Source organism: Saccopteryx bilineata, chromosome 3 (genome assembly GCF_036850765.1).
Source record: "Saccopteryx bilineata isolate mSacBil1 chromosome 3, mSacBil1_pri_phased_curated, whole genome shotgun sequence".
NCBI classification, from domain to species: Eukaryota; Metazoa; Chordata; class Mammalia; order Chiroptera; family Emballonuridae; genus Saccopteryx; species Saccopteryx bilineata.
In genome coordinates, this window is record NC_089492.1 from 165,598,592 (window position 1) to 165,625,437 (window position 26,846).

At 45.1% G+C, this 26,846-nt stretch overlaps 1 protein-coding gene across 3 annotated transcripts in view; it reads right to left on the reverse strand.

Annotated features, from left to right (window-relative positions):
- Nucleotides 1-26,846, reverse strand: part of PTGFRN (prostaglandin F2 receptor inhibitor) — a 78,631-nt gene that overhangs the window by 8,548 nt on the left and 43,237 nt on the right. For 2 of the 3 annotated variants that reach the window (XM_066268186.1, XM_066268185.1), the window contains 4 exons: nucleotides 26,007-26,387; nucleotides 17,130-17,555; nucleotides 11,150-11,569; nucleotides 2,014-2,121 (listed from right to left, as the gene is read on the reverse strand). In XM_066268186.1, the coding sequence (XP_066124283.1) occupies nucleotides 2,014-2,121; nucleotides 11,150-11,569; nucleotides 17,130-17,555; nucleotides 26,007-26,387 (1,335 nt within the window). The remainder of the gene's footprint in view (nucleotides 1-2,013; nucleotides 2,122-11,149; nucleotides 11,570-17,129; nucleotides 17,556-26,006; nucleotides 26,388-26,846) is intronic. The other variant, XM_066268187.1, reaches the window with a different exon arrangement.

Here is a 26,846-nt window from a genome sequence, read left to right on the forward strand (position 1 = left end):
CACTCATGTGGTCCAGGGGTCATAAACACTAGCCTGCAGGCTCAATCCGGCCCAGCACATTTCTGTAAGCAGTTTCCTGGACACAGCCATGCCCGCGGCTTACATTCTTCTGCTTTTATACACCACACAGTAGTTGCTGCAGAGACCATCTGGCCCACAGAGCCAAAAATACTCCCTACCTGGGTTCTTTACAGAAAACATCCACCCACTCTGAACTGGCTGCCACCTGAGCCTTCAACTGCTGGGCCCGCGGGAGCCAGACCTTGAGTGGCGGCCATCCAGGACTCTGCTCCTCGGCCCCAGCTCTGACCGGCCCCCCACGCACGGGGCTCATACCAGTTCCCTGCAGGCCACCCTCCTTTTGCTCATCATCTGCCTCTTAATATAGAACCAACACCTGCTTCTAGCTTCTACCCTCAGGCCATACGTCCAGTGCTCACTGCAAAGAACTTTGCAAAACCCATACAAATTGGTTTTTTTTTTTTTTTTTTTCCCCCCATTTTTCTGAAGCTGGAAACAGGGAGAGACAGTCAGACAGACTCCCGCATGCGCCCGACCGGGATCCACCCGGCACGCCCACCAGGGGCGACGCTCTGCCCACCAGGGGGCGATGCTCTGCCCATCCTGGGCGTCGCCATATTGCGACCAGAGCCACTCTAGCGCCTGAGGCAGAGGCCATAGAGCCATCCCCAGCGCCCGGGCCATCTTTGCTCCAATGGAGCCTTAGCTGCGGGAGGGGAAGAGAGAGACAGAGAGGAAAGCGCGGCGGAGGGGTGTAGAAGCAAATGGGCGCTTCTCCTGTGTGCCCTGGCCGGGAATTGAACCCGGGTCCTCCGCACGCTAGGCTGACGCTCTACCACTGAGCCAACCGGCCAGGGCCCAAATTGGCCTTTTTAAGGTACAAAAATGGCCTATCAGAGGCCACAGTTCTCTGCCTGTGACAGCATAGGCAGTGCAAAGACGCCCATGGTGGAAACACGCAGAGGAGACAGGCAGCCCCCAGCCGTGGGTCAGCTTCTCCAAGAGGTCTTTATTTTTTTTTTTAACAATTTAAAAAATTTTTTTTATTTATTAATTTTAGAGAGGAGAGGGAGAGACAGAGAGAGATGGGGGGGAAGAGCTGGAAGCATCAACCCCCATACGTGCCTTGACCAGACAAGCTCAGGGTTTCGAACCAGCGACCTCAGCATTTCCAGGTCAACGCTTTATCCACTGCGCCACCACAGGTCAGGCCCAAGAGGTCTTTAGAAGGCAGACATGGCTACAGGCCTGCTCAGCAACCCAACACCTAAGTGCGTTTACATTGAATGTTCTCTTAAAAAGTGAGAGAGGGACATCAACTGTCACGAAGGAGGCCAAGCAGAAAAGATGTAAGACTAATGGTCCACGACTCTTTGGCATCCTGTTGGCAATGCTAGTATTTTCTGTACAGAAAACAATTCACAAAGATTTTCTAATATTTCATCTACACTAGCACCCACTGGTCACTTGCTACTCATTTGTTCTCTTCTGTATTTCTTCCTAGAACATTGCCACTTGATATTATATGGTGATTTCTTTTTTGTCTGTCTCCTTAACTAGGCTGCAAGATCTCGGAGAGCAGACTTGGAATGTTTTGTTCACTGCTCTACTCCCAACATCTAGAACAGGACCCGTGCACAGAAGGATCACAATAAATACCTGCACGATTAAGCGGATGAAAGACAAAGGTGAGGAGCATGACTCTGCTGGTGGGTTCACACCAGCTTGAATCAGCCCTGGAAGTGGCTCACTCATTGCCCTGACAACACAGATTCAATAGCTGGATGTGTTTCCAATTCATCTAACAGACAGATGCATCCATTCAACAAATGTTTATTAAACACCTACTGAGAACTAAGTCCTTAGTTGACCAGTTTGGGGATAAACAGACAACCCAATCCTTGACTTCTACATCTATGAAACTTAGTGGGGATGATGCAAAAAGCCATCTGGGGAAGGGCAAGGGGAAGGGGAAGGGTGGAGGAGAAGTACCTGGATCCAGGGCTGCTCCTTCGACAGTGACAATACAAAACAATTTGATCAGATCTCCCCGGATGACTGACGGTGTGTCTGAATACACGGAGGCATTAAATACAGGACCTGGAAGAAAGGGATTATCATTATTCTCTTTCACACTTTCAAGTTCCATTCTTGATATGCCATGGCCATCTAAACGAGTCTCGCTTCCCTTGAAATGGGGTTAGAAACTCACGAAACAGAAGGTGTGCTAAGGTTGCTTCTCTTCTACTGAGAGAGACGAGTATAGGCACATCCAAACGAGCTTCATTCTAAGATGACAACCAAAATAGCACATTTCATAAACAATTACTTGCTTCTGGTCTGTCCAGGACCTTGTCTGATAACAGCCATGCTGTAGTGAGTGTGAAAGCCTCCTCAGGTTCCTGCCCAGACATGGCCCAGGTTGTTTCTGGTTCCCTGCAATTCACCTCCAGGTCAGGTGGTGTGGAGATCAGAGGTATCAGGACCAACGCAGGGACGCTTCTGGTCCTGGTGGAATGAGCAGCCTCACTGTGCTGGGTGCTGGGGACAGAACTTGTTGCTAGAAGGCTAGAATCCAGTATGGAGACACACATGCCAACAATGACAACACTTCCAGCATGTATCCTGGAAGCCACTGAAGGCACGGCACCAATCTGCTGGGGAAACTGAGGTGGCATGGATAGTTCTTAAAACAACTATCAGACAGGATGTGTCTTGCACACCTTTCTGAGAACACTTCCTTGATATCCATTTTTATAAAAGACCCTTTTCCTACTTTCAAAGGCCAGGAAGATGGTCCTACCCACACCTTGCTAATTTCCCACAGGACCACCTCTCACTGCAAGGCAGAAATACTCCCTCTGAGGTTTTGAATTGTCAGGTAATGAGCATACATATGAAAAACAAAATAAAAAAGTAAAAAGTTTACACACATAAAGAGAATTATCTGTGGCTCCCACACCCTTCTTAGACAGACAGGGGTTAGGCACATTTGTTTTTTAAGCCTTTTGGGGGACAGCATTACATAGCTTTAAGCCAACCTGATCCTAAAGTAGTCCAGCATTTACCTTAACCCAATTCCTAATATGTAGGAACAGGTAAACCTAAAGAAACTCCCAGAATACCAATGTTATGGGATTTCCCTTGGGCTTCCTGAGAAGCAGAGAGAGGGCCCTGGGCACTGATTCTGAAACTCACTAGAAGCTAAGAATGGCCTGACTAGGTGGTGGTGCAGAGGATAGAGTGTCGGACTGGGATGCTGAGGACCCAGGTTCGAGACCCCAAGGTCGCCAGCTTGAGCATGGGCTCATTTGGTTTGAGCAAAGCTCACCAGCTTAGACCCAAGGTTGCTGGCTTGAGCAAGGGGTCAGGGGAGAAGACAAGATGGCGCTGGAGTAGGTAGACGTACCAACATCCACCTCCCAGAATCAAAGTGGATTACAACTTAATTTCAAGAACTATCATCTGGAAAAACCAACTTTGGACTAAACTAAGAGGACTCTTCAATCAAGGAACACTGAAGAAGCCACACCAAGACTGGTAGGAAAAGTGGAAACGCAGAGAGGGCTGCCCAGCTCCCCGGAGCGAACGGCAGCAGGGAGAGACTCGCGCGGCGGGAAGTGAGTTTAGCAGAGAGGGGAGGGTCCTGAGTCCCAGGAGCAAGGGGTCACTCGGTCTGCTCAAGGCCCGCGGTCAAGGCACATATGAGAAAGCAATCAATGAACAACTAAGGTGTTGCAATGCACAACTAGAAGCTAAGAATGCAAGTGTTGCCACCTTTTCAATCATATTGCCAGAAAGAAGAAAGTACTTCTTTTTAAACTTCTGAAAGAAATGACTGAGAGGTTCGTGCAACCCAATAAGGCCTTAAAGAATGGAAAAGGCCGTGTTTTCATTTCAGCATGAGTTCCTAACACCAAGTACGTGAGTGACCTGTGCTACTCATCTCCACCTGCAAAGGGCAGCTGGAAAGTACGGAAACCTAGTGAGGTCAGGCAGTCCTGGCGGGCCTGGTGGAGAGTTCAGATCAACCAGCAGGGGGCAAAACAGCAATCCCAGGAAACAGGAAGGGACAAAAGCAGAGAAGACCCCTATTATCTACTGCTGGACACCGTGTCCCTCACCTAACTGAGCTCTCGTCCTGGTTCCGCAGGGCCTCGCCACCCTGGCCCAGCTCTGCCCATCGCAGTGACGTGGGAAGGGATGGGGCCGGCTGCTTCGGCTTGGCTCGGCGGTAACAACTGGGGGATTTCATGCCATATATGGCCATCTGTGGGAACAGGTGAGCAGTGAAGACCCCATTTATTTTCTCTGACTAGAAATAGTTATAAAATAGAGCCATCTTAAGGGGCTTCCCGGCCCCTTCTAAGAGAAGGCAAACTGATAAAACATGAAGATATTCTCATAACAGATTTAGGTTTTTTATTTACTTAATGTGAACCAGCCAGGAAAGACTTTCCTAATTTGGACAAATTTCCCTTTCTTTTCATAGAAAGCCCCACATGCCTTCCACAAGTTACGGTCCTCACCGCCCCACCCCCACAGTGGCCATGGCCGTGGGGACAACAGAGTACTTGTGCTCCAGCTCACTGCGCTGACGGGGACTGGGAGAAGGCCCTCATTGTGCACTATTCATAGCAGTGGTTTCCTTCTAATGAAACCAACAACTCACTGTTAATGTGGGTCATTATCCTAGGCTTAGAAATATTTTTATTATGGACAATTTCTGCGGTAATGCTGTTTTTGTGAGGGGATTTGTCTGGTTAACTTCAAGATGACAGATCAAGGCACAGAGAATTTATGTGAACACCAGTGAACATCGGTGTCCCCTGATTCCTAGTCTGTGAGTACACAGACCACTTGGCTTTTAAATACAAACATGGACACAAACCATCATCCGACTCCAGCCCCTGAAAAAAGGCTGTTAAGAGCAGTGTTTTCGTGAAAGCCAAAACTGCAGACCATCTGCATATCCACCACGAGGGTGAGGGTTAACCAAATTCTACTAGGGTTAGTCATTAAAGTTTGTATTTATCTAGAATTTGTTATAATACAGAAAATGCTTACCTTCTAATGTTAAGTGGGGGAAAAGCAGCTCATAAAGTTGTGTATACAGTCTGATCTCAGAGTCATTAAGACAACATACAAGACAAAAATTCTAGGAAAATAGACTACAAATTAAGTTTATAGTTGATTCTCTTTTCCTTCTTTCTACTTTGCTATATTTTAAATTTTTCTCTATTAAGCACAAAAACTTTTAACAGGCCAGAACCTTTAATACCATTATACTTATACCATATTTTTCCCAGACAGTAAAAGTCATGACTCAGTAAAACCCCTTGGGAAACATAGTCCTTATACCAAGAGGCAGATACCCTGGAACCAGGGGACAGAAAGGCAGGTAACAGGAAGGACCTCTTTGCCCTATGTGTCAGACAGCATGGTGCTAAATTTTTTATTTAAGTAAGTAAGAGGCAGGGAGGCAAAGAGACATACTCCGCATATGCCTCGACTGGGATCCATCCAGCAAGCCCCCAATGGGGCAATGCTCTGCCCATCTGGGGCCTGCTGCTCCGCTGCTTGGCAACCGAGCTATTTTAGTACCTGAAGCAAGGCCATGGAGCCATCCTCAGCACCTGGGGCCAACTCTGCTCAAATCATTCGAGCAATGGTTGTGGGTGGAAGGGGACAGAGAGAGAGACAGGAGGAGGAGGGTGGAGAAACAGATAGTCGCTTGTCCTGTGTGTCCTGACCAGGAATCGAACCTGGGACATTCACATGCAAGGCTGACAGTACCGCTGAGCCAAATGGCCAAGGCCACCACTAATTTTTAATACATGACAGCTCTTCAATACTTGCTGGGAGTTTCTCAGGGCTATGGCATTGTGCTGAATGCTGAATTAGATGGCAACTTCTCTTAAACTGGGAATTGGCTATGACAATTTCAGGGATTAAAATAAAAACCTTAGGTAGTCTCTTCATCTTGAAAGCTACAGTGCTATTTTTTTCTGTTATGCTGGGACTTAAAGTACTGAGAAATAAATTCAATACTCATTCCTTATCCAGAAATACAAAAGATTTTATATCTTCCCTTTTCCTCAAAGCAGTTTTAAAGAAACATTAAATAAGAAATGTAAAACAAGATGAAATAAACTCCTACAGATGGTAAGACAGATACACAAATATAAGAGAAAAAGCACATAATCTGAATCTTAGTAGATGCAGAATAAACATCTGAAATACCCAACACCTCTTCATGGTAAAAACACTAAAACTACAAAGGAAAGGAAACTTCAACTCAGTAAAGGGCATCTATGAAAAACACACAGCTCCCATGATACTTAATGGTGAAAGCTGATCATTCCCCCCACCACCCCACTAAGATCAGGAACAAGACAAAGATGTCCATTTGAGTCACCACTATTCAATACTGTACTAGAGGTTCTAGCCAAGGCAATTAGGCAAGAAAAGAAATACAAAGTATTCATTTTGGAAAGGAGAAAGTAAAAATATCTTTATTTGCAGACAGCATGATGTTCTATTTTTAAAATCCTAAGGAATCAACCGGAAAATTATTACAACTAATAAACAAGTTCCACAAGGTTGCAGATACAAGATCAATATACAAAAATCAGCTGCATTTCTATAGGCTTATGACAAACTGAAAAGAAAATTAAGAAAGCAATTCTATATATAAGAACATAAAAAATATTTAGGATAAATTTAATGGAAGAAATTTGAGATTTGTACAATGAAAACTATAAAACATCATTGACAGAAATTAAATAAGACCTAAATAAATGAAAAGACATCTCATGCTCATGGAAAGAAAGATAATACTGTGAAATGGCAATACTCTCCAAACTGATCTACAGATTCAATACAATCCCTATCAAAGTTTCAGCTGTCTTTTTGGCAGAAATTAATGGGCTGATCCTAAAATTCATATGGAAATGCAACAGACCCAGAATAGCCAGAGCAATCTCAAAAAAAGAACCAAGAAGCACGACTCACACTTCTTAATTTCAAAACGTACTACAAAGCTACAGTAATCAAATGTGTTACTAGTATAGAAACAGATATAGAGATCAATATGAGAATTGAGAGTCCAGAAATAAACCCTTAAAATACTTATGGTTAAATCATTTTTGACAAGAGTGCCAAGATAAGCCAATGGCGGAAAAGAACAGACTTTTCAACAAATGGTGCTGGGACAGCTGGGTATTCACATGAAAGAGAATAAAACTGAATCCCTTCCTCAGACCAAATGCAAAAATTAACTCAAAAAAGAAACTGGACATCACCAAAATGAAAAACTTGGATGCTTCAAGGGACAACATTAAGAAAGTGAAAAAGACTACCCACATAGAGTGGGAGAAGATAATTTCAAATTATCTGTTAAGAAACTTGTATCTAGACTTTAGATACAAGAAAATCTCTACTACTCAACAATAAAAAATAACTCAATTTTAAAATAGGCAAATTATTTAAATAGATATTTCTCCAGAGAAGATATACGGGGGGGGGGGGGGGAGAAGTAGGTTTATAGTTGTGAGTATGCGAAATACAGAGTTTAGTCTTATATATTATTGTTCATAAGTTATTATAGTATTATTTTCCAAACGAACTGGAAACCAACTTTTGGCCCACCCTGTATATACGACCAATAACTACATGAAAAGATGCTCAACATCAAATCATTAGGAAAATGCAAATTAAAACCAAAATGAAATACTACTTTGCACCCACACAGTTGGCGATAATAAAAAATATGGAGAATAGGTGTTAGTGAGGACACAGAGAAATCAGTATTCTTGTACTCTGCTGTAAAATGACACGGCTGCTCTGGAAAATAGTTTGGCAGTCCATCCACGAGCCAAATGGAGTTACCATGGGGCCCAGCATCCCTCCTAAGCAATGAAAACTACTCTACACAAAAACTTGTACACTAACATTGAGGTCAGCACTATTCAAACTATCCCTGAAGTGGAAGCAACCTAAAACATTCATCAATAGACGAATGAATAGATAAAATGTGATATATCCATATGATGGAATATTATTTACCTGTAAAAAGGAATGAAGTACTGACAACATGCTATAACATGGGTGAACCTTGAAAAGATTTTGCCTGAAGGGAAGGGGGGAGGGAGCGGTTGGGAGGGGGGTAAGAGAGATGTGGAAAGGAATACGGGGGAGGAGGGATACATTCGGGGAGACAATAGAATCTATGTAAATGCAATAAATAAATAAATAAATTAAAAAAAAGATTTTGCCAAGTGAAAGAACCTAGTCACAAAGGTCCACATAAATGACTCAATTCAGATGAAATGTGCAGAAGAGGCAAATCTATAGAGACTAAAAGATGAGTGTTTGCCAGGGGCCAGAGGTGGGGAGATGGAATTGACTACTAATGGGTACAGAGTTTCTTAGAGTGATTAACAAGTGCTGGAATTAGATGGTGGTAGTGGTTGTAAACTATAAATGTACTAAAACCACTGAGTTGGATACTATAGATGGTGAACTTTATGATATGTCAACTATTTCAATAAAACTGTCATTAAAAAACAAACAAGAAGATACACAATAAAAGAACTGTGTTTTCACTGTTTTCTAAATCTAAGGACTTAAATCAATATTACTTTTTATTAATCTATAAAGGCTTAGAGTTTAAAAAATGGCTGAAGATTATTTCACTCCACGTATCTGAGTTGATATAGGTGAGTATGAATTACACATTCAGAAATCTCTAACTGGAACCCAGGGCAGATCTAGTGAAAACACTGTATATTAAAACTAACAAATGATGATCCTTCACCTTGATATTCTAATATTGTGGATCAGAGACTTTTAAATCATTTACCTGCTGAAACACACATACATACATAGACTCATCAGAGAAGCTTAATGAGTTAGAGAGATGAACAAAATATATTTCTATTTGAAAATATATATCTATGCCATTAAAAAAAGTGAACCTTCTTACCTTACAGAATAAAAACAATTTACTTACCAAAGATAAAATCAATTCACAATAGACGTAAAAATGTCCTTGTTTTTTTTTATTTTTATTCATTTTTAGAGAGGAGAGAGAGAGGGAGACAGAGAGACAAAGAGAGAGAAGGGGGGAGGAGCTGGAAGCATCAACTCCCATATGTGCCTTGACCAGGCAAGCCCAGGGTTTCGAACCGGCGATCTCAGCATTTCCAGGTCGACGCGTTATCCACTGCGCCACCACAGGTCAGGCAAAATGTCCTTGTTTTGATTAATGTTCCCATAGATGAACACCACTAATAATTATTCTTAACAAACCAGGTTAAAAGATATATTCCTCTATACCACTGCAGCTCCGGAGGCTCAGCTAAATGGATAGGACATCTTTTTCCAGTCCAAAAGCAAGGTTGAGTATAAGATTGGGATGCTCAGTCCCAGTATGGAACATTGTGCTGATAAGCCGATCCTAAAACAGTGCCCACTACCCTTAGTCCCAGGGACCCGCTGCAGTGAAAACCAAGGGGCTGGATACAAATGGGGCCTGATCTGTGCATCTTCCAGCCTTTGGCAAGTCACTTAACCTTTCTGGGGGCTCACTTCTCTCCTCTTTATATTCTGCCATGTTTCCTAAAGATTCTGAAATAGCTATTTATTTTTTAAAATGAGGGTCAAAATGAGGGTAATAATGTTCATGCAAAAAATTATACACAAACATTCACAGCAGCATTAGTCATAATTGTCAAAAACTGGAAACACTCTAATGGCCATTAGCTAATGAATGGATAACCAAGATGTGGCAGTCCACATGACTAAACGCTCTTCGGTCATGAGAAGGAATGAAGTCCTGTCGTGCGACACCATGAATGACCCATGAAAACATTACGAGAAAGCGAAAGCCAGACAGGAAGACCATTATGTAAAATGTCCAGAACAGGCATGTATATAGGGACGGAAAGCAGACCAATGCTTGCTGGGGGAGAGCAGGTTGTGAGGTGCAGGATGTGGAACTGAAGGATGTCAGCTGAGGGGTGTGGGGTTTCCCTGGGGTGTAATGAAAAAGTTCTGTAATTGATTGCCATGATAGCTGCACAATTTTGTGACTATAATGAAAGCCATTGAGTTATACATTTTGTGTGTGTGGGTGGGGTGGGGTGAGCTGGAGTGGAGGGAGGAGGGAGGGACATTGGAGACATTTTTAAAAAAATTGATTTTAGAGAGAGAGGAAAGGGGAGAGCTGGGCAGAGGGAGGGGGCGGGAGAGAGGGTGGGAGAGAAGGAAGAAGAGGGAAAGACAGAGAAAGAGAGAAAGAGAGAGAAACATCAATTTGTTGTTCCACTTACTGATGCATCCATTGGTTCATTTTTGTATGTGCCCTGACCAGAGATTGAATTCTGCCACCTTGGCGTATCAGGAAGACACTAACCAACTGAGCTACCCAGATGGGGCCTGGAGACATTTTTAATTGTCATTACTACAGGGGCACAGCTGTTGGTAGACAGAGACCAGTAATGCTCAATATCTTACAATCAGGGTTGCCAGCTTTCGCAAATAAAAATACAAGTGGGTAGGTGGCCAAATCAAGTCCAGGACTCCCAGTTAAATCTGTATCAGATTAACGGCGTTGTTCATCTGAAATTCAAGTTGAACTAGGCATCCTGTATTTAATCTGGTGACCCTACCTATGAAGCACAGGACAGGCCCCTACAATGAAGAAAAATCCAGGCCACACCCTGCAGAGTGTGAGGTGGAGAACCCCGGCACAGGGCAGCAGGCAGTGGTTCTGGAGCCCTGGCTTGCACCACAATCACTAGGAGGGCGGTGGGGCTCAGACTGTTGTGCCCACCCTTCAGGGGCATGGTTCAGTCGTCTGTGGGGGGCTCAGCATTTGCATTTCCATCAAGTTCCCAGGTGAAGCTGTTGGTGCTCATGGACCACACTGGAGAATCACCTGAAAAAAAGCTACATATCTCTGCAAGCAGGTGCCAGGAAAGGGTCTAGACACTTCAAATGGGCAAACTGTATGACATATGAACAGTATCTCAATAAAGCTGTTAAAAACAAAGCAAAGCCACTGGACCCAAACCTTAGGGTCTCCTCTAGCTCACTCTATGACTCCACAGATTTCCCTGCTCACCTGAGGTCTGGAAGTCTATCTCAATAGGATTGGAGAGACTAGTTGCTGCTTCTCGCCACAGGCTGCCCCTGACAGGAGACCAGGCGGTTACCATGCAACGGTACAGCCCTGCATCCGACACCTGAGTCTGGTACATTCGATAACGGAACTCATCCTCCTGCACTTTCTCCAACACAATGCCGTCCACCCGTGAGGCGTCTGTCCAGTTCTCCAGCCTCACCACACAGTCCTGGTCCAGGGAGATGATGTACTTGGTTTCGTTGGGGCTGGAGAGGTCCCCGACAGGCTTCTCAGCCGTGATGAGCACCGAATAGCGCGGCGACTTAATATTCTTGGAAGACACTTTGCAAGTCATCTCAAATGTATTTCCTGCAGCAAAGAAAGGCTTTGGCTGCCTCGCCTTCACCACAAGCACGGAATCTGCAATGAGGTAGCAGAAACAGGTGATTTCCACTGGGATCAGTTATGATGGCTACCTATCTGAAAGAACAATGTCAAGGAACTAGGAATTCATTTGCAAAGTGCCACAACAGCACTTCAGACAATCTGGAAACTCAGAAAGGAACTCACGCAGGATGAAGGAGTGTAGTATGAAGTGATTTATCAGGTGTGAGGGAAGAGTGAATCAATGGGTGAAAATTTGGTTTTAAGGCTTTTCAAGTCCTTGAGAAGTTTTACTTAGAGCAAGAATTTAGGAAGCCACTGGTATGCTTCTCTATCTTCCCCGGATGTGAGGGAGAGCTCACTTTTAGTGAACTGGTCAAGACAAGCTCCAGGAGACACCATCCAGCTCTCCTCCCCTGAGGTTCTGCTGGGTGCAGGGGAAGAACCTAGCTTAACCAGCCTACTTGGAATAGCAGGACAAGGGAGGAAATATATTCTCCATTTAATCACATGATGGTAACATTACAGACAGATTTTTACTATGGTGATGGGAGCTCACACTTGTTGATCCAGTTATTTCCACAGAGACACTGTTTTAAAATTTCGAGCAACTGTCCATGTTCATACTAACTTTAGGTTTTAGGTGTGTTACTCCCCACATCTGTTAAAAAAAATAATCCCTAAGCATATGCATATTAGAAATCTCCTACATTAGAAAAGTTCAGTGTCAGGCCCTTGGACAGTACTTAAATATTTATTGACTAGATGAACAAGTGAATTAAATACATTCTTTTTATCCTTTAATGAGATGATTAATTCTATAATCTGTCCTGTTTTAAAATGAAATTTTGTTCCACCAAACCTGTTAGCAGAACATGCACATTAGGGTATTTCTTTACAATCACTGATTCTTGGGTTCCTGAGCCACACACATTCTATCCTGACTCTCCTGTGACTTTGGCCATTCATTCATTAATTAAACAAGTACTTATAGAGAGCCTCCCATATTCTTGGCATTGACAATGTCATCATAAACAAAACAGAAGTCCTTTCTTTTATATACTAGTGGAGGAATATGAACAAAATAAGTAAAATATGTGGTATGGTTCAATGGTGATACATGTTTAAAAGAAAAAAAAGCAGGGCCTGACCGGTGGTGGCACAGTGGACAGAATGTTGACTAGGGACGCTGAGGTCCCAGGTTCAAAACTCTGAGGTCAGCAGTTTAAGCATGGGCTTATCTGGCTTGAGCGTGGGCTCACCGACTGAGCGTGGGGTCACTGGTTTGAGCATGGGATCATCAACATGACCCTATGGTGGTTGGCTTGATCCTAAAGGTTGATGGCTTGAAGCCCAAGGTTGCTGGCTTAAGTCCAAGGTCACTGGCTTGAAGCCCAAGGTCATTAGCTTGAGCCCAAGGTCACTGGCTTGAGCAAGGGGTCTCTGGCTTGGCTGGAGGCCCCCTGTCAAGGCACAAATGAGAAAAAAATCAATAAACAACTAAAGTGATGCAACTATGAATTGACGCTTCTCATCTCTCCCTCTTCCTGCCTGTCTCTCTCTCCCGCTAAAATAAAAAAGAAAGAAAATAAAGCCTGGAAAGAAGAATAAAAGGATGGGCAGGGCCACAATTTTAGTGGCCAGAGATGGCCCCACCAAGAAGGAATCACCTGAATGAGGACCTGAGGAGGTGAGGGAACAAGACCTGTGTTCATTTGGGGAACAGTATCGTAGGCAGAGGGAACAGCGAGTGAAAAGCCATTAGGCAGAGGCACGCCTGGTGACTAGAATGGCAGGAAAAGCAGACCAGCTGGGTTAGGTTTAGGGTTTGTGTTCAGGGGGTGAGGTGGGGGGTGCTGGGGAAAGCTGCAGGTGAGATCAGAAGGGAACAGAGCCTGCTGGTGTAGGGCATCAAGGATACTGAAAGAACTCTGGACTTTTCTTTGAGCAAGGAGATGGGGAACCTCTGAAGATTTTGAGCAGAGGAGTTTCATGCTGATTTACTTTAGCTGCCACGTGCAAGGGCAGAAGAAGACCAATCAGGAGGCGAGTGACATTATCCAGGCAAGAAACGACGGCAGCCTGGTAAGAGAGTGAGAAGTGGTGAGATTCTAAACCAATTTTGAAGAATGAGGAATTAAGGATGAAGGGTTTTGTCTGAACAGCTAGAACAATGGTGCTAGAGAAGGTGAGAGAAGACCAAAAGCACCATTTGAGCAGAAGTTTGAAGTGCCCCTTTAAATAAGTGGAGGTGGCAAGACATCAACCTGATACCGAGTCTAGAGTTCTGGAGGTCCAGGGTAGAAATATAAATTTGGGAGTCACTAAGTATATAGGTAGTATTTGAATGAGGTTAGAAGACATCACCAAGGGAGTGAAGTTTAACAGAAAAGAAAGTCCAAGAACTATGTCCTGAGGCAGTCTGACGGTGGAGGGTCAGGACGATGAAAGACCAGTGAGGGGACTCAGCGGAAGAGCCATGTGGTTGGTGTATGTGCCCCTGAGAGGAGCACAGAGCTACGAGGCTGGAAGAAGCCCAAAGAGGCTACGTCCCACAGCCAGGGAGACACCAAAGTGCTTCCAGGAGGGGCAACTGAGTGCCTAGTTATGCCCAGCTAAGTCAAGTAAGATAATGAACAACTGGGTTTTACAGTAAGTTAATCACTAGTCATTTTACTATAATAAGCTATGAGGGAAAAAGAGATTACAGTAGGTACCAGAGAGGATGGAAAGAGAGAAACTGGAGACATCAAGCACAGATAAAGCAAATACTTGTGTTATACAGCAGCTCCCCCTTCTCCATGGGGGATACACCCGTGGATACCTGAAGCTATGGATAGCACTGAACCCTAGACACACTGTGTTTTTTACTATACACAGGTATCTATGATAAAGTTTAATTTATAAATTAGGCCATTTCATGGATACATTTGTTCTTACCATAGATCTTAGCAAACTAAGCATACGGTTTTTGTTCTTTCCTTATTAAGTCAGAAACTTTTACCTTTTCACTTAAAGAAAACACTTTATGGCTTCTCTCTGGCACACATCTAAATTGCCAGCATCACTAGTCTTACATGTTGGGGCTCCTATTAAGTGAAATGAGAGTGACTTGAATACAGGAACAGCAATACCACAACAGTTGATCCGATAACCAAGCAGGCTACTAAGTGACTAACAGGCTGGGGGGGGGGGGGGGCGCATATACAGCATGGATAAGCTGGACAAAGGGATGATTCACGTCCCAGGAAGGGCAGAGAAGGATGAAGTGGGACTCCATCATACTACTCAGAATGATGTGCAATTTAAAATGTATGAATTGCTAATTTCTGGAATTTTCCATTTAATATTTTTGGACTGCGGTTGACAACAATAACTGAAACCATGTAAGAGGGTATTAGTGTAAAATAAAAAAGAGAGAAACAGGTGGGCAAGGAGGTATGGGGAACAGAAAGATGGGAGGGAAGGGAAGTCAATATTAGTTTAGCTAAAAAAAAAAAAATCCAAAACAGCAGATCTAATAGCATGTTTACAAGCCAATGGGACAGGTCTAGAAAAAAGAGAAATACTAAAGACATAAAGAAGGAAGCCACGTGCCTGAGTACTTAGAGGGGCTGGCATTGTTAGGACATGAGGTCGCATAACATGGGCTCAGCCCGGGGAGGGTATATAGGAATTCTCCCAATTGTTTCTGTTTGTTTAGGGACTAGAAAGTAGGGAAGTAAACAGATTAAGAGAGTGCTGAGAGCACACTTGACATGCATGATCACAGATCAAAAGTAAGGCCAGTCAACATCTTTAAATGTTTTTCTCCAACCATATTCAGCTGTGCAGATGCAGAAGGAGGCAGCAGAGGACTGGCACTCAACTGGGGCGCAGTCTAGTAATAGTGCCAACAGGGAGTGGGCTGAGGGAGCTAAGGTTGCACAAGGAGTGTGACGGAGACTGACCGGGAATTGGGGCTGACAGCAGGATGACTCCTAACTCATCTAACCTTCCACCCCTGGACATACCTAAGAACAATGCAGGGCAACAGGTATACACTGGACTATCCTGGGCAATTGGTCACTCTCTGTTAGAAGTGAAGACAATGGGCGTGAAGGACAGTGCAAGACAATAGGATTAATGGACTGTCTGTCCTGGTGGATTGAAGAGTTGATGTTGGAGTACCAGAGAGTGATCTAGAAAGGCAGAGGAGTGTATAAAGAATAGGATGTTTGGAATTAAAAGTATGGAAATCATCCAGTTATCGGAAGTGAAAGGGTCTAGTGTAGGGTATGAGCAGGGGCATGAATAACACAATAGGACAGAGGATGTGATGACCAGAGAGAGGGACAAGGAGCTGAGAATGAAGGCTTATCTGCATTGGGGTTCTCAGTCTTGGTTGCCCAGGAGACCCACCTTAGGAGCAGTGAAAATTCCAATGCCCCAACTACATGCCCTCAGGCCAACTAAGACAGAATGTCTTGTGGGACTCACACTTCAGTTTTTAAAAAATACTCTTTGGGTGATTCCAATGGGCAGGCAAGGTATGATCCAGCATCTAATGGATAGTGCAGCCAGCAGGACAGGAGGCATACTGGAGAGAGTGGCTGGGAGTTAAGAGTTAATATCTTCAAAGAATGAATGAGGAAGGCCTAGGAGTCGACAGGTGACGGCAATGAGAAGAGGGGCGTGACCTCGTGACGTGAGACTGGAGCTGGTGTTTCCAGGGAGAAGGAAAAAGGGGCCGGAAACTGCAATGAGGGACAAGGAGGACTCGGTCCCCCCAGGCTCAGGTATACGAGAAGTGTGGGAAGAAAACACCAGCACTCAGGAGGAATCCAAGAGAACAGGGTCCTCAGGGGAGAGCTAAGTTAGTAATGTTTAATGAGGGAAGAGATGAAGAGATGAGGTTTGGGAAACAGGAAATTTTGCTGTTTGGTGCTACAGAGAGGTGGCAGTGGGTCAAAAGAGGCGTGTGGGTGCTGTGTGGTGCTAGTCAGCACATGAGGGAAGAAGGATCCAGAGGCCCGTAGGCACAGAAAAAGCAGGAATAAACACTTCAACCTGGCGTCCCAAAGCTGGCAGTGCTCTGAGCATGCGGGAGAAGATGCATCAAAGAAATTGTTCCCCTTGCATTGTGTCACTTCTCCCTGGAAACAATCTCTCTGAACAATGACTGGCAGCTCAGGGGCAGACACAGTGGCCTAGTGGCCTGTGGTTTCTATGCTGTGGCACCTCTGATGAGCCTGCATTCAGCGGGTGGGTGAACAGAGACACTCCCCCAAAGGGCTGTGTAAGGCCTGGCTTAAAACCACCTAGTGGAGCAACAGTGTCAGTGGCTGACCCCATGCACACTGTGAGTACCTATAGACAATGACCTGCACCAATGACCACACCCCAGCTCTCTCACCAGGACTTACTTAACCTTGTCCAGTATCACCATCTTAAAGGGCTTCATGCTGTAGACAGAAGCACCAGTCATTTGAGCATGTGTTTCTTGGCTTCCTAGTATAAATGGAAACCTGCAGGCTGACTAGGCATCTGAACACATACAGAGCGATGGCATAAGCCAAAACAAGACAAGAGTAAAAAATAAGAACAAAGCTCCTACCTTCTGATGCCCAAAATATGTGGACAGGTTTAGAGAAGACATCCTTGCTCTTTACCCAGCTGTCATTCTGCTGTTTGGTCCAGGCAGACACAACGCAGTAGTAACTGCCTCTGTCTTCCTCTGTAGTCCTTTGGATTCGGAAACTGAACGTATCCATACGCTCCTTAGAAAAAATAAAGTCTCCATCCTGGGCCCGTTGCTTGCTTCTCTCACTGTACTTCAGCGTCCAGTCCCTGTCCATGACTGCAAGAAACTCACTGGTCACCATGTCATCACTGCGCCGGTTCATCCTGTAGTACCAGGACACTGTGACACGGACACTTGCACCCATGCTCTTCATGTCCACGACCTGGCATTCCAGCTCAGTGAGGTCGTCTGAAAACTCAGGGACCTTAGAAGCATTCAGGTACACCTGATAGTCTGGTTCTGAACCAAAGAGAGAGGAACCAGGGTCAAAAACTCAGTACCATACCAAGAATTAGCAAAAGGAACAAGGCGAGGATTCCTTCTGTCCTGACAATGAAATGCTTATCCTACCAACTGCAGTGACAGAAATGAAAGTCCTTGCATTAGAGGGGAAGGATCCTATGCCTCAAGAACACTTCCAAAGGCCAGAAGCCCAACGTCCCCCATCACAGTCTTGGTCTTTCCATAACGTCGAGGTTTGTGGTCAGCCTCCCCAGGAGATTAGCCTCTTCTGAGAAGGATCTAAGAAGCTTGGTGTTCACACTCTATCAAGAGTTCTCCTGGATGGCCGAGCAGTGCCCACAGACCCCATGGAGCAGCCCTGGAAAACCCGATCCCAGAGGACATTCTAGCACTTGCGGCCAGTCAACCCCACTGTGGCTCAGGTTCCTGCCATCCTCGGCTATGCCCCAAATGCAAGTGCAACGGGTTACCATCCCCCGTTGTCTCACCCTCTCTTTACTGGTCCTGACTTTTCCCACTAAACCTGTGTTCCATGGTCAATAAACACCCCCATCCTGAAACTCCCCAAACAACATTCTTTTCACTGCCACATGGAACTTGCTTATCTAATTGTCAACCTTGAAGATCCTGGCTCACTTAGTCGTCCCCCCCCCAAGTTCCCTGGCAGGCACAAATCTAACAGCAGGTAGGAGGAACGTCAGCCCTCTCCTAAAGTCACAGTCCTGTTATCTTTCACTGGTATAAAAACCTCTCCTTCTTCTGAGGTTCCCACCATTCATTTAATCCATCTCTATAACACATGGGGTCACAATGGCCCCAAGGCCTCCTTCCACACTTGCCAAGGACACAGTACAGCAACCTCCCTGTGGGCTCCTTTCCCCTCTCCCCACCCCGCTGCATGTCACACCTGATTCTCTGAAGTTCTCCAGTCACCACCATCCCACACCACGACAGTGAACTGCAGTGACCCCTGTGGCCCTCTCCTGACTGCCCTGCAAACTCCCACTGGCTCAGTGTCACCTCCTCTGTGCCCCAGAGTGTGGGGTCCCCAGAGTGTGACACTGTATACTCCCATAGACGGGCACATAATTTCGGAGAGCACTAATCCCACTCTGCGATACTCCGTGCCTGATGGTCTCATCCCCAGGACCCTTCTGCACACACCACCTTGTATTCAGTAGGCATTCAGTGAACGTTTGCTGTGTTAACGGTAAGGCTTTTAGAAAAGGCTGCATTTTTCTCTCCTAGCACTTTGTTTTCTAGGAGAAAAATCACTCCACCTAAACAGAACTTTCCATTCGCCAGCCCTACGTTTATTCACATCGCCTCCATCAAACTGCATCATGATATTTAATGTGGTTTTTGGTTATGACTCATTCAGATTATAAACTGCTGAAGTCACGGAACTGTTCTTTTGTGATTTACACTTCTAATGAAATGTGTAACATCATGACTTCTCCAAGAATGATTCACTGGGCCAAGAAATGGAAAGAACTCAAAATCCTAATTCCCTTAAATGTCATCTTCACAAGCACTTAGTTGCAAGTGAGGCTGGACCCTGTGCAGCATCAAGTTACACAGACGTGACCCTGCTGGCCCACGGGAGCATGCCCTACCACGATATGGGCGCCACAGGGAAACACCAAAGGCTTCTAGACTGTCATCCTGTCTCCTCATCTTACAGGCGAGTCTCACCGCTGGACGCCCCTGCCTCTCGGGCAGAACGCTAACACCCCATGCCACCTCTCTTGCCACCACTGACAACTGAACAAACACCACCAACATGTGTTCACATCGTCACATGAATGAGCCATGGTATTCCTGAAATATTCGCCCGCATTCAAGGTTTCAGACCTTTTCCTCATGTCAGCCTCACTCCAGGGCACGGCAGCTGGAGTACACTTAACACGGAATGGACAGACTTGAACTGGCTGTGCATGGGGCAGGACTGCACCCCTTGGTCCTGTTGGGACCAAGCTGGGACGTCACAATAGCCAGAGTCCTCACAGAGGAGCAGGAGCCATCGTCACCTATGGAGCCCCAACTCCATTCTAGGCATGATGGGAAGACCCCTCATGTGGGTCACCACGTTAACCTGAATCACAAACTGTGGGGCAGTGCAGAGCTGTGGCGAAGAGCCAGGGGTCTGGAGCCAGACTGTGTTCAAATCCTGGCTCTGCCATTTACTTGCTGTGGGCAAGTTACTTGCTGTGGGCAAGATAACTCTGGGCAAGTTACTTCACCTCTCTGAGAAGCAAGGGTCTGCTCACATACACACGCACACCCCCTGAAGCCACACCCTCTAACAATATGAACTCCCCTCAAATCAAAGACGATGGTTTTTGCATATGGGTCATGAAACTCTTTTGTTACAACTTTCAAAACAATGAAAGACTCATTGGCTAATTAGTAAAAGCAGGTATTTTTGTGCCTTCTGTATGCAGCGACCAAACTGCAGGTTTTCACATAGATTATCTCCATTCACTTTCACAATTCTATCAGGAAGGTATCATTATCCCCATCTGACAATGACAATGATCACAGGCATTTACCAAGAGCTTTCTAGAGGCCAGGTACAAACCAGGCCATACACTCTCCTCACATTCTCACCTAATCTTCTCAACAACCTTATGAGATAGATACTACTTTCATGTATACTTCCTAAGTGGAAAACAAAAACAAACATTAAAGCTCAGAGGAGTTGAGTTCAAAGACTATGGTCTGGCACAGTATGTGTGAGCAGAATTCCAGGTAAGGCTTTGGCTCCATGGTCCTCCCACTAGGACCAAATTGCATAACCTTATTACACACCCAGTTATTAACACTTTCTCAACGCCTGCTGCATCCCAGAAGACAGGAGTGATGATAATAGGCCAGGCACTAATCCTGAACCACGTACAAGGCCATGTTCTAATATTCCCTTTGAAGCTTAGTGAACTTGGCACAGGTAATTAGATGAACAGGCTACAGGCTCGAGCTAGAGGAAACAGAAGGAGTGCCCTCATCTCTGCTGATGCACTTTGACTATCTTGAATTGGGCAGGTACCTTAGATGCAGCTGAGCAGGTTGACTAACTGTTCAAGAGTTGCCACTATCCCATCTTTATAGAACTACGAAATGTGGTTTTCTCTGTTCATCTTCACTCAACTTCTCCCAGAGAAGGAAGAGTGAGTTACCAGATTTGGGGGCGGGGGCAGGAAAGTGGCTGGATGTGGTCAGCTCAACCCTCTCTCTTCCTAGGGAGGGATGCTTCCAGGAGACACACACACACACACACACACGATTCCTCTATAACCTAAGGCACACTCCTACACCTTACTTGGTTAAGACCTTGGTGGGAAAGAGTGTGTTATACACTGACCACACCCCCCAACACCACCACCATGAATGTGTATTAAGCACTTAAGTACCAGGCACTGTGCTAACCACAAGAACAGCAAAGCTTTGAAACCCTAAGTGACACACCCAAGATAACACACCTCGAAGGTGGTGGAGCAGGATTCCAACACTTACTCACAGGCCCCTCTGCCTTCAGATAATCCTGGACAGACAGCCAACAAAACAGTTATTGATAAAAGTCTGCAGATCTAACTCTTCTTTCCTTTGGACAGCACAGACCTCTGAAGTCTCCACCAAGTACTTAGCAGATTAACAGCTCCTTTTAAAGAAAAATAATTATCTTCCTCGCTGGCACACTGCTGGAAGAGGGGACAGTCCTCTTGTGGGAAAGAATGCAAATCAGGCTCTTAAGCCCAAACAGTAGAACTCAACTCTGCTCCCTCCTGCTCTTCTATTGGAAGCCTTGGAAGCCTCTCCAATTAACACCGCAGAAGTCTGGTGCTTCGGGCAGAGAGCTCAACCACGAACTGATTAGTATCCAACTCGTGCCAAAGGCTCATTTAAGACATCTGATAGCAGAGAGAGGTGGCTTAAGATGCAGATTTACTCATTATTACCCTCCATAGTTTTAGTTATACACTAAATTGCATCAACACAAAGTAACATTTGTCCTCCACAGTAACTCAGCTTTTCATAGAAACTCCTTCACACACTTAAGATTTATGCCCTCAGCCCTTACAGAGAGTGGATCTAAGAAACACCCATTTAAACAATCACTTAGGGCCTTTTGTAAAAGAACAGTGGAAAGCACTATCCACTGTGTTATCCAATGCCCCTTCAATAAAAAAGCACATGATAAATTCAGGGCCAAGAAAAAGTCTCTCTCTGAGTTTGTGTTCCTTCGTCAGAAGAGAACTGTACAATCACATTTCTTTTTGCCTCAACTCTTCGAAACTTCATTGGTAAATTCCGTGTTCAAGTGCAGTAGCTAATCCATCCAACTACCTTGCAATATCAATCCTTTCATTTTTTTACACCCTCTTGATCTTGATTTTATTTTTATGTCTCCTGCTTTACACTGTGATTCATTTTGCAATCCAACTTACATATTTTTTTTTCCTTTCTAAAGTAGGACATAAACTCTAAGTAAAAGAGGCTTTTTCCTTGCCTTCTAAAAAAAATCATGGTCCTCCCAGCTGCTACAAATGCTCTTGGACTTGCCAGACCCATTCACATCACTGCCCCGATCTCTGTCTGGTTAACAAAATAGAACGTGAGAAGATTCCAATCAGCTTCAATCTCGCGTCTACTCAGAGCACCAACCCCAAGCGAATAAGGGCAAGAACGGCTCAGCTTTTAGGACTCTGTGCGCTACGGTTTCAGGAATAAAGCTGATTCCCAAAGCCAAAAATGTTTCCACAAAAGATAACAATACTTGAGACAAACTTCACTTAAGATGACAAAGCTTGGGACAGACTTGATCCAGGGCCATAATTCTAAGCCATCTAAACATTTCTTTTGAAATAAACAAGATTGCCTGAATGGTGGTGGTGCAGTGGATAGAGCATTGACCTGGATGCTGAGGTCCCAGGTTCAAGACCCCAAGGTTGCCCACTTGAGCGCGGGCTCATCCAGCTTGCATGCAGGCTCACCAGCTTGAGTGTGGTAGGTCACCAGCATGATCGTGGGATCATCAACATGATCCTAAGGTTACTCACTGGCTTGATGCCCAAGGTCTCTGGCTTGAGTCCAAGGTTGCTGTCTTGAGCAAGGGGTTACTCACTCAGCTTGAAACCCTCGGTCAAGGCACATATAAGAAGCAATCAATGAACATATAAAGTGATGTAATTATGAGTTGATGCTTCTCATATCTCTCCCTTTCTCTCTCTCTCTCTCAAAAAAAAAAAAAAAAAAACCCAAACAAACAAAAAACAAAAACAAAAAACCATAGCCCTGGCCGTATAGCTTGGTTGGTTAGAGCATCTTCCTGAAGCGCAGAAACAAGGATTGACTGCTGTGATAGATTCTATTTTCCAAAGATGACTGCAGCAGCACTTAGCAGCCACATCGCCTTTGCAATGTGACCTTGCTACTTACTCCCCAATAAGAGATGGGCTCTCTTTCTCTACCCCCTTGAACTTGAGCAGATTCTGTGATAGCGATGACCAACAGTGGAGGCAACACTGTGCCAGACCTGGGGATAGCTTTTAACTGGCTGGGCACTCCTACTTCCTGCCTCTTGGAAGCCAGTTACCATGTAAGGAGCATGGCTGTCCTGGGAAGACTGTGCCATGGGAAGCCCAAGCCATGTGAAAAGGGCTTGGAGGATGAGACACCATGTGAGGACAGAGAGAGAGGTCCAGGAGCATGGTGACATGTGCACGAGAAAGCCATTTGGAAGAAAATCCCCAGTCCCAGCCATCCCAGCTGTCGCCATGTGCATCAGAGTTGAATTCCTTTGAGTCCTTCCTAATTCCTGACCCTCAAAATTGTAAGCAAAATAAAAATCAGTGGTTTTCAGATGGGGACAGGGCAATATCTCACTCACAGGTTGTGGTGGAGATTAACTACATAATGCCATAAAGCCCTGAGCCTGGTGCCCAGCACACAATAAGTATTCAATAAATGATTATTACTTTTAATATGTCAAATACCAAAATTCAGAATTTTGTGTAACACCTTCATAGAGAACCAACTTTCTCAAGAACTCTTCTTGACAACATTCTATAGTCACATGACATAAGACGACCTATATAAAAGGAGCACTTTGGCAGGTCCTGTCTTTCTGTCTTTTTTGGGCACCTCCTAGTTACTTCCAATAGGCCCCAAGTTGCACATAGTATGGTATTCACATACGCACAGAGGCATGTTGTGTTATCTAGAGGCAATCATATGTCAGGACCAGGCCCATGGTTTCTGGGCAGATAATTCAATTGGGAGGGCCTAGAGAAAGGTCTGCTGCGGTACTCATGCCAGACTTGCCTCCTGACAAGTGTCCCAGCAGTTGTAATGGTGTGAGTCATAGGCACGGGGAAGGAGGAGGCTTACGAGGGAAGGAGGAGTAGGATGCCGTTGGTCTGTACCACTTCCACTCCCAGTAGGATTACCCGGGTGCACATATCTCCGAATTCTTGGAGTTGAACATCGTTGCTTTCTTTGCAATTCCTGGTTTCCTATGCATATATTTCAACAATGCCCATGCATCCGGTGGTTTATCTATCCATCCAGCCAACGTTTACCAAGTGCCCACTACGTGCAAAGCACCATGCAAGATGTAGAGTTCTGTGCTTCTGGCTTGGCATCACCCAGGGAAAAACACAATGACGACTTTTGCAACAATGGAGCTGGCATTTTGCAGAGAAACAAACTAGATCCTCAGGATAATCATTGAAGTTTTTCTTACAATTTAGTCTCTTTACTTCTTCTCACTTTGGAGAACACAGACCCAACAAATCCCTTCCAGTTAAAAGAGCCAGTTCCTTCCCAGAGCTCCCCTCCAGTTCCCTGCCAGTCCCTGTACCCTCCTGGGTATGCCTGGATGAGTACTTCAAAGAGGCCCTCAAATTGGAGAGTAGGCAGCACTTTCTAAAAAAGACGCTTGAACTGTGATTCTGAGTGTGTGTGTGTGGGGGAATCAGTGCTGGGTTCTGACAGCACCACACAATGCACCGAGGATCTGCGTTGGGAGACAAATTCAGCTCCAGAAATGAAAAATCTTCTTGTGGTGCTGACAAAATCTGTTTTATTTTGAAGGTTGCTAAAGAGAGTTCTAGCTGGGCCAACATTGTTCCAGTTCAGTACTTCAGAGCGAGTCTCTTGCATGGGGCCGAGACAGCAAGAATAAAAGCTGGCCAGATAAGCCCTGTTCCTTTCACTTTTCAGATATCAAAGAATCACTCTGCTATCAGGGATGACGAACACCCTGCTTAGTCTCACTCTGAATTGGATGAGCCTTCTGCTTACTCTCATTACTTATCTCCTCCCTGCCCCCTCTGTCCTCACTTGCCAACTCCCCATCTTTGCCAAATAAAGACTTATTAGGAAGAAGCAGACCCATTAACCCATGAGAAGATTTCAACGCAGAGACAAGGAGGAGCTGAGTATGAGTGGGACTCACAGTGGGAGGATGTTCCGCATCAGACAAAGGAGGAAATGATTTCCCAGCCTTTAAGGATGTTTTACTTCTGATCCTCAGAGCCATGCCAACAGCCTCCAACAAAGCTCAGGACAGTTGTGGGACAGGAGAGAGCTCGAGCTCAGGACAGGGAAGAGTCTGACTGGCAGGCCCTTCTCCATCTTTGTGATAATGGAGGTGGGGAGTAAGGCACACTCCCCTCGACCCATCCTGCCCAGGTTTACTTACAGCTACTAACAAGACAGTAACAAAAACTAGGAAGAGTCAGTCTTACAGGGCAAGCATTTAGGACAATAAGAGGTGGGGAGAGAACAATGGTAAAAAATAAAGGACATGAAAATGATCTTCATATATATGACAAGTTGCTATGAATGGGTGGCAAGGTGATCAACAGCTGACAGCTGTGCGGCTCCTCCAGTGAGAATCGTACCTGGGTGAGCCCACCAGGAGAGCTGGGGAAGCAGGAGGGCCTGCCCCGTCACTGGGACCTGCAAATGAAATCATTTGGGGATGCTGGGCATTTGGTGAAAAAAAATCTGTTCCAATAATCTCAGGAACTCTCTCTCTTTCTGCACTGGGCTTTAGAGAGCACCAGTTCCTGCCAGAGAGGACCTAGGAGTTTAGGAAGGGAAAGCAAGAATGACAGCGGTCCCCCTGCACAGTGACCCATTTCAAAGAGCCATTCAGCAGGCCTGGACCCTGCAAATCTCAACAACAAAAGGAAACTCTATCCTCGCAAATGAGGGTGTTGAGACAACCGAGGCCACATTATCTAAACATTGCCCTTGCCTGCCAGATTCTATTTCAGCCAGTTTGGCTTTTACCCCCAGCTTGGGGTCTATCCAGGCTAAAGTACGCTTGTCCTGATACCAAGGAATTCCAAAACAACGTGAAACACAGGGCTCTGAATTCCCCCAATATCTCCGAGGACGGATTTAGCCAGAGCAGCTAAGAGCCATCCTCCAACCACTCACCTAGCCAGGTTACATCCACAGCGGCTGGGGCAGATGTGGCTTCTGCCACCTTGTGCCAGCTCCTGTTGTGCCCTGGTGTCCAGAGTGCCACATGGCAGAAATAGTAGCCAGAATTTTCTTTGCTAACATCTCGCACCAGTAAATGGTAGGAGCGTGCATCCACATGACTCAAAGCAACGTGAGGAGAGCTGTACATCAGGGAATCACGGTCCAGCCGTGCCAACATGTGGGGGCCAGGTGCCGTGCTATCAGGAGTCCTGCTGAAGTACCATGTCACCTCGGGCTGGGCGTCATCTGCTCGATCTGTTGTGATGTTGCAGGTCAGGTCCAGTTCCTTTCCTTCAGCCACAGACACATTCCTGCCCACGGTGACTCGCAGAACTTAAAAATTAAAAACAAATATATCTTGATAATCTGGATAATGGTTATCCCTCCCATCTCTCCCCCCTTTAGATCGTCTCTTTTTATGTTCTTATTTATGGCATTAAAGATAAAAAGCTTTGTACATATTGTACATAAAAGGCTTGGTACATATTGTACAGCTGTAAATGCTTGAGAAATATTTATTAAATAAACTCATGAAACATACCATGTTTCCTTTTAGTTCATAAAAACTTAGAACATTGCCTGGCATTATTAAGTGTATATAAGTGTATATGAGTGTTTTATAAATATTAATTTCAAAATAACCCTATGAAGTAGGTTCTATTATTACCTCCATTTTACTGATAAGGAAACTGAAGCACAGAGAAGTTAAGTAACTTGCCCAAGGTCGCACAGCTAATAGGTGGCAGAGTTAGAATTCAAATCCAGACTGCCTGCCTCCAGGAACTCTGCTCT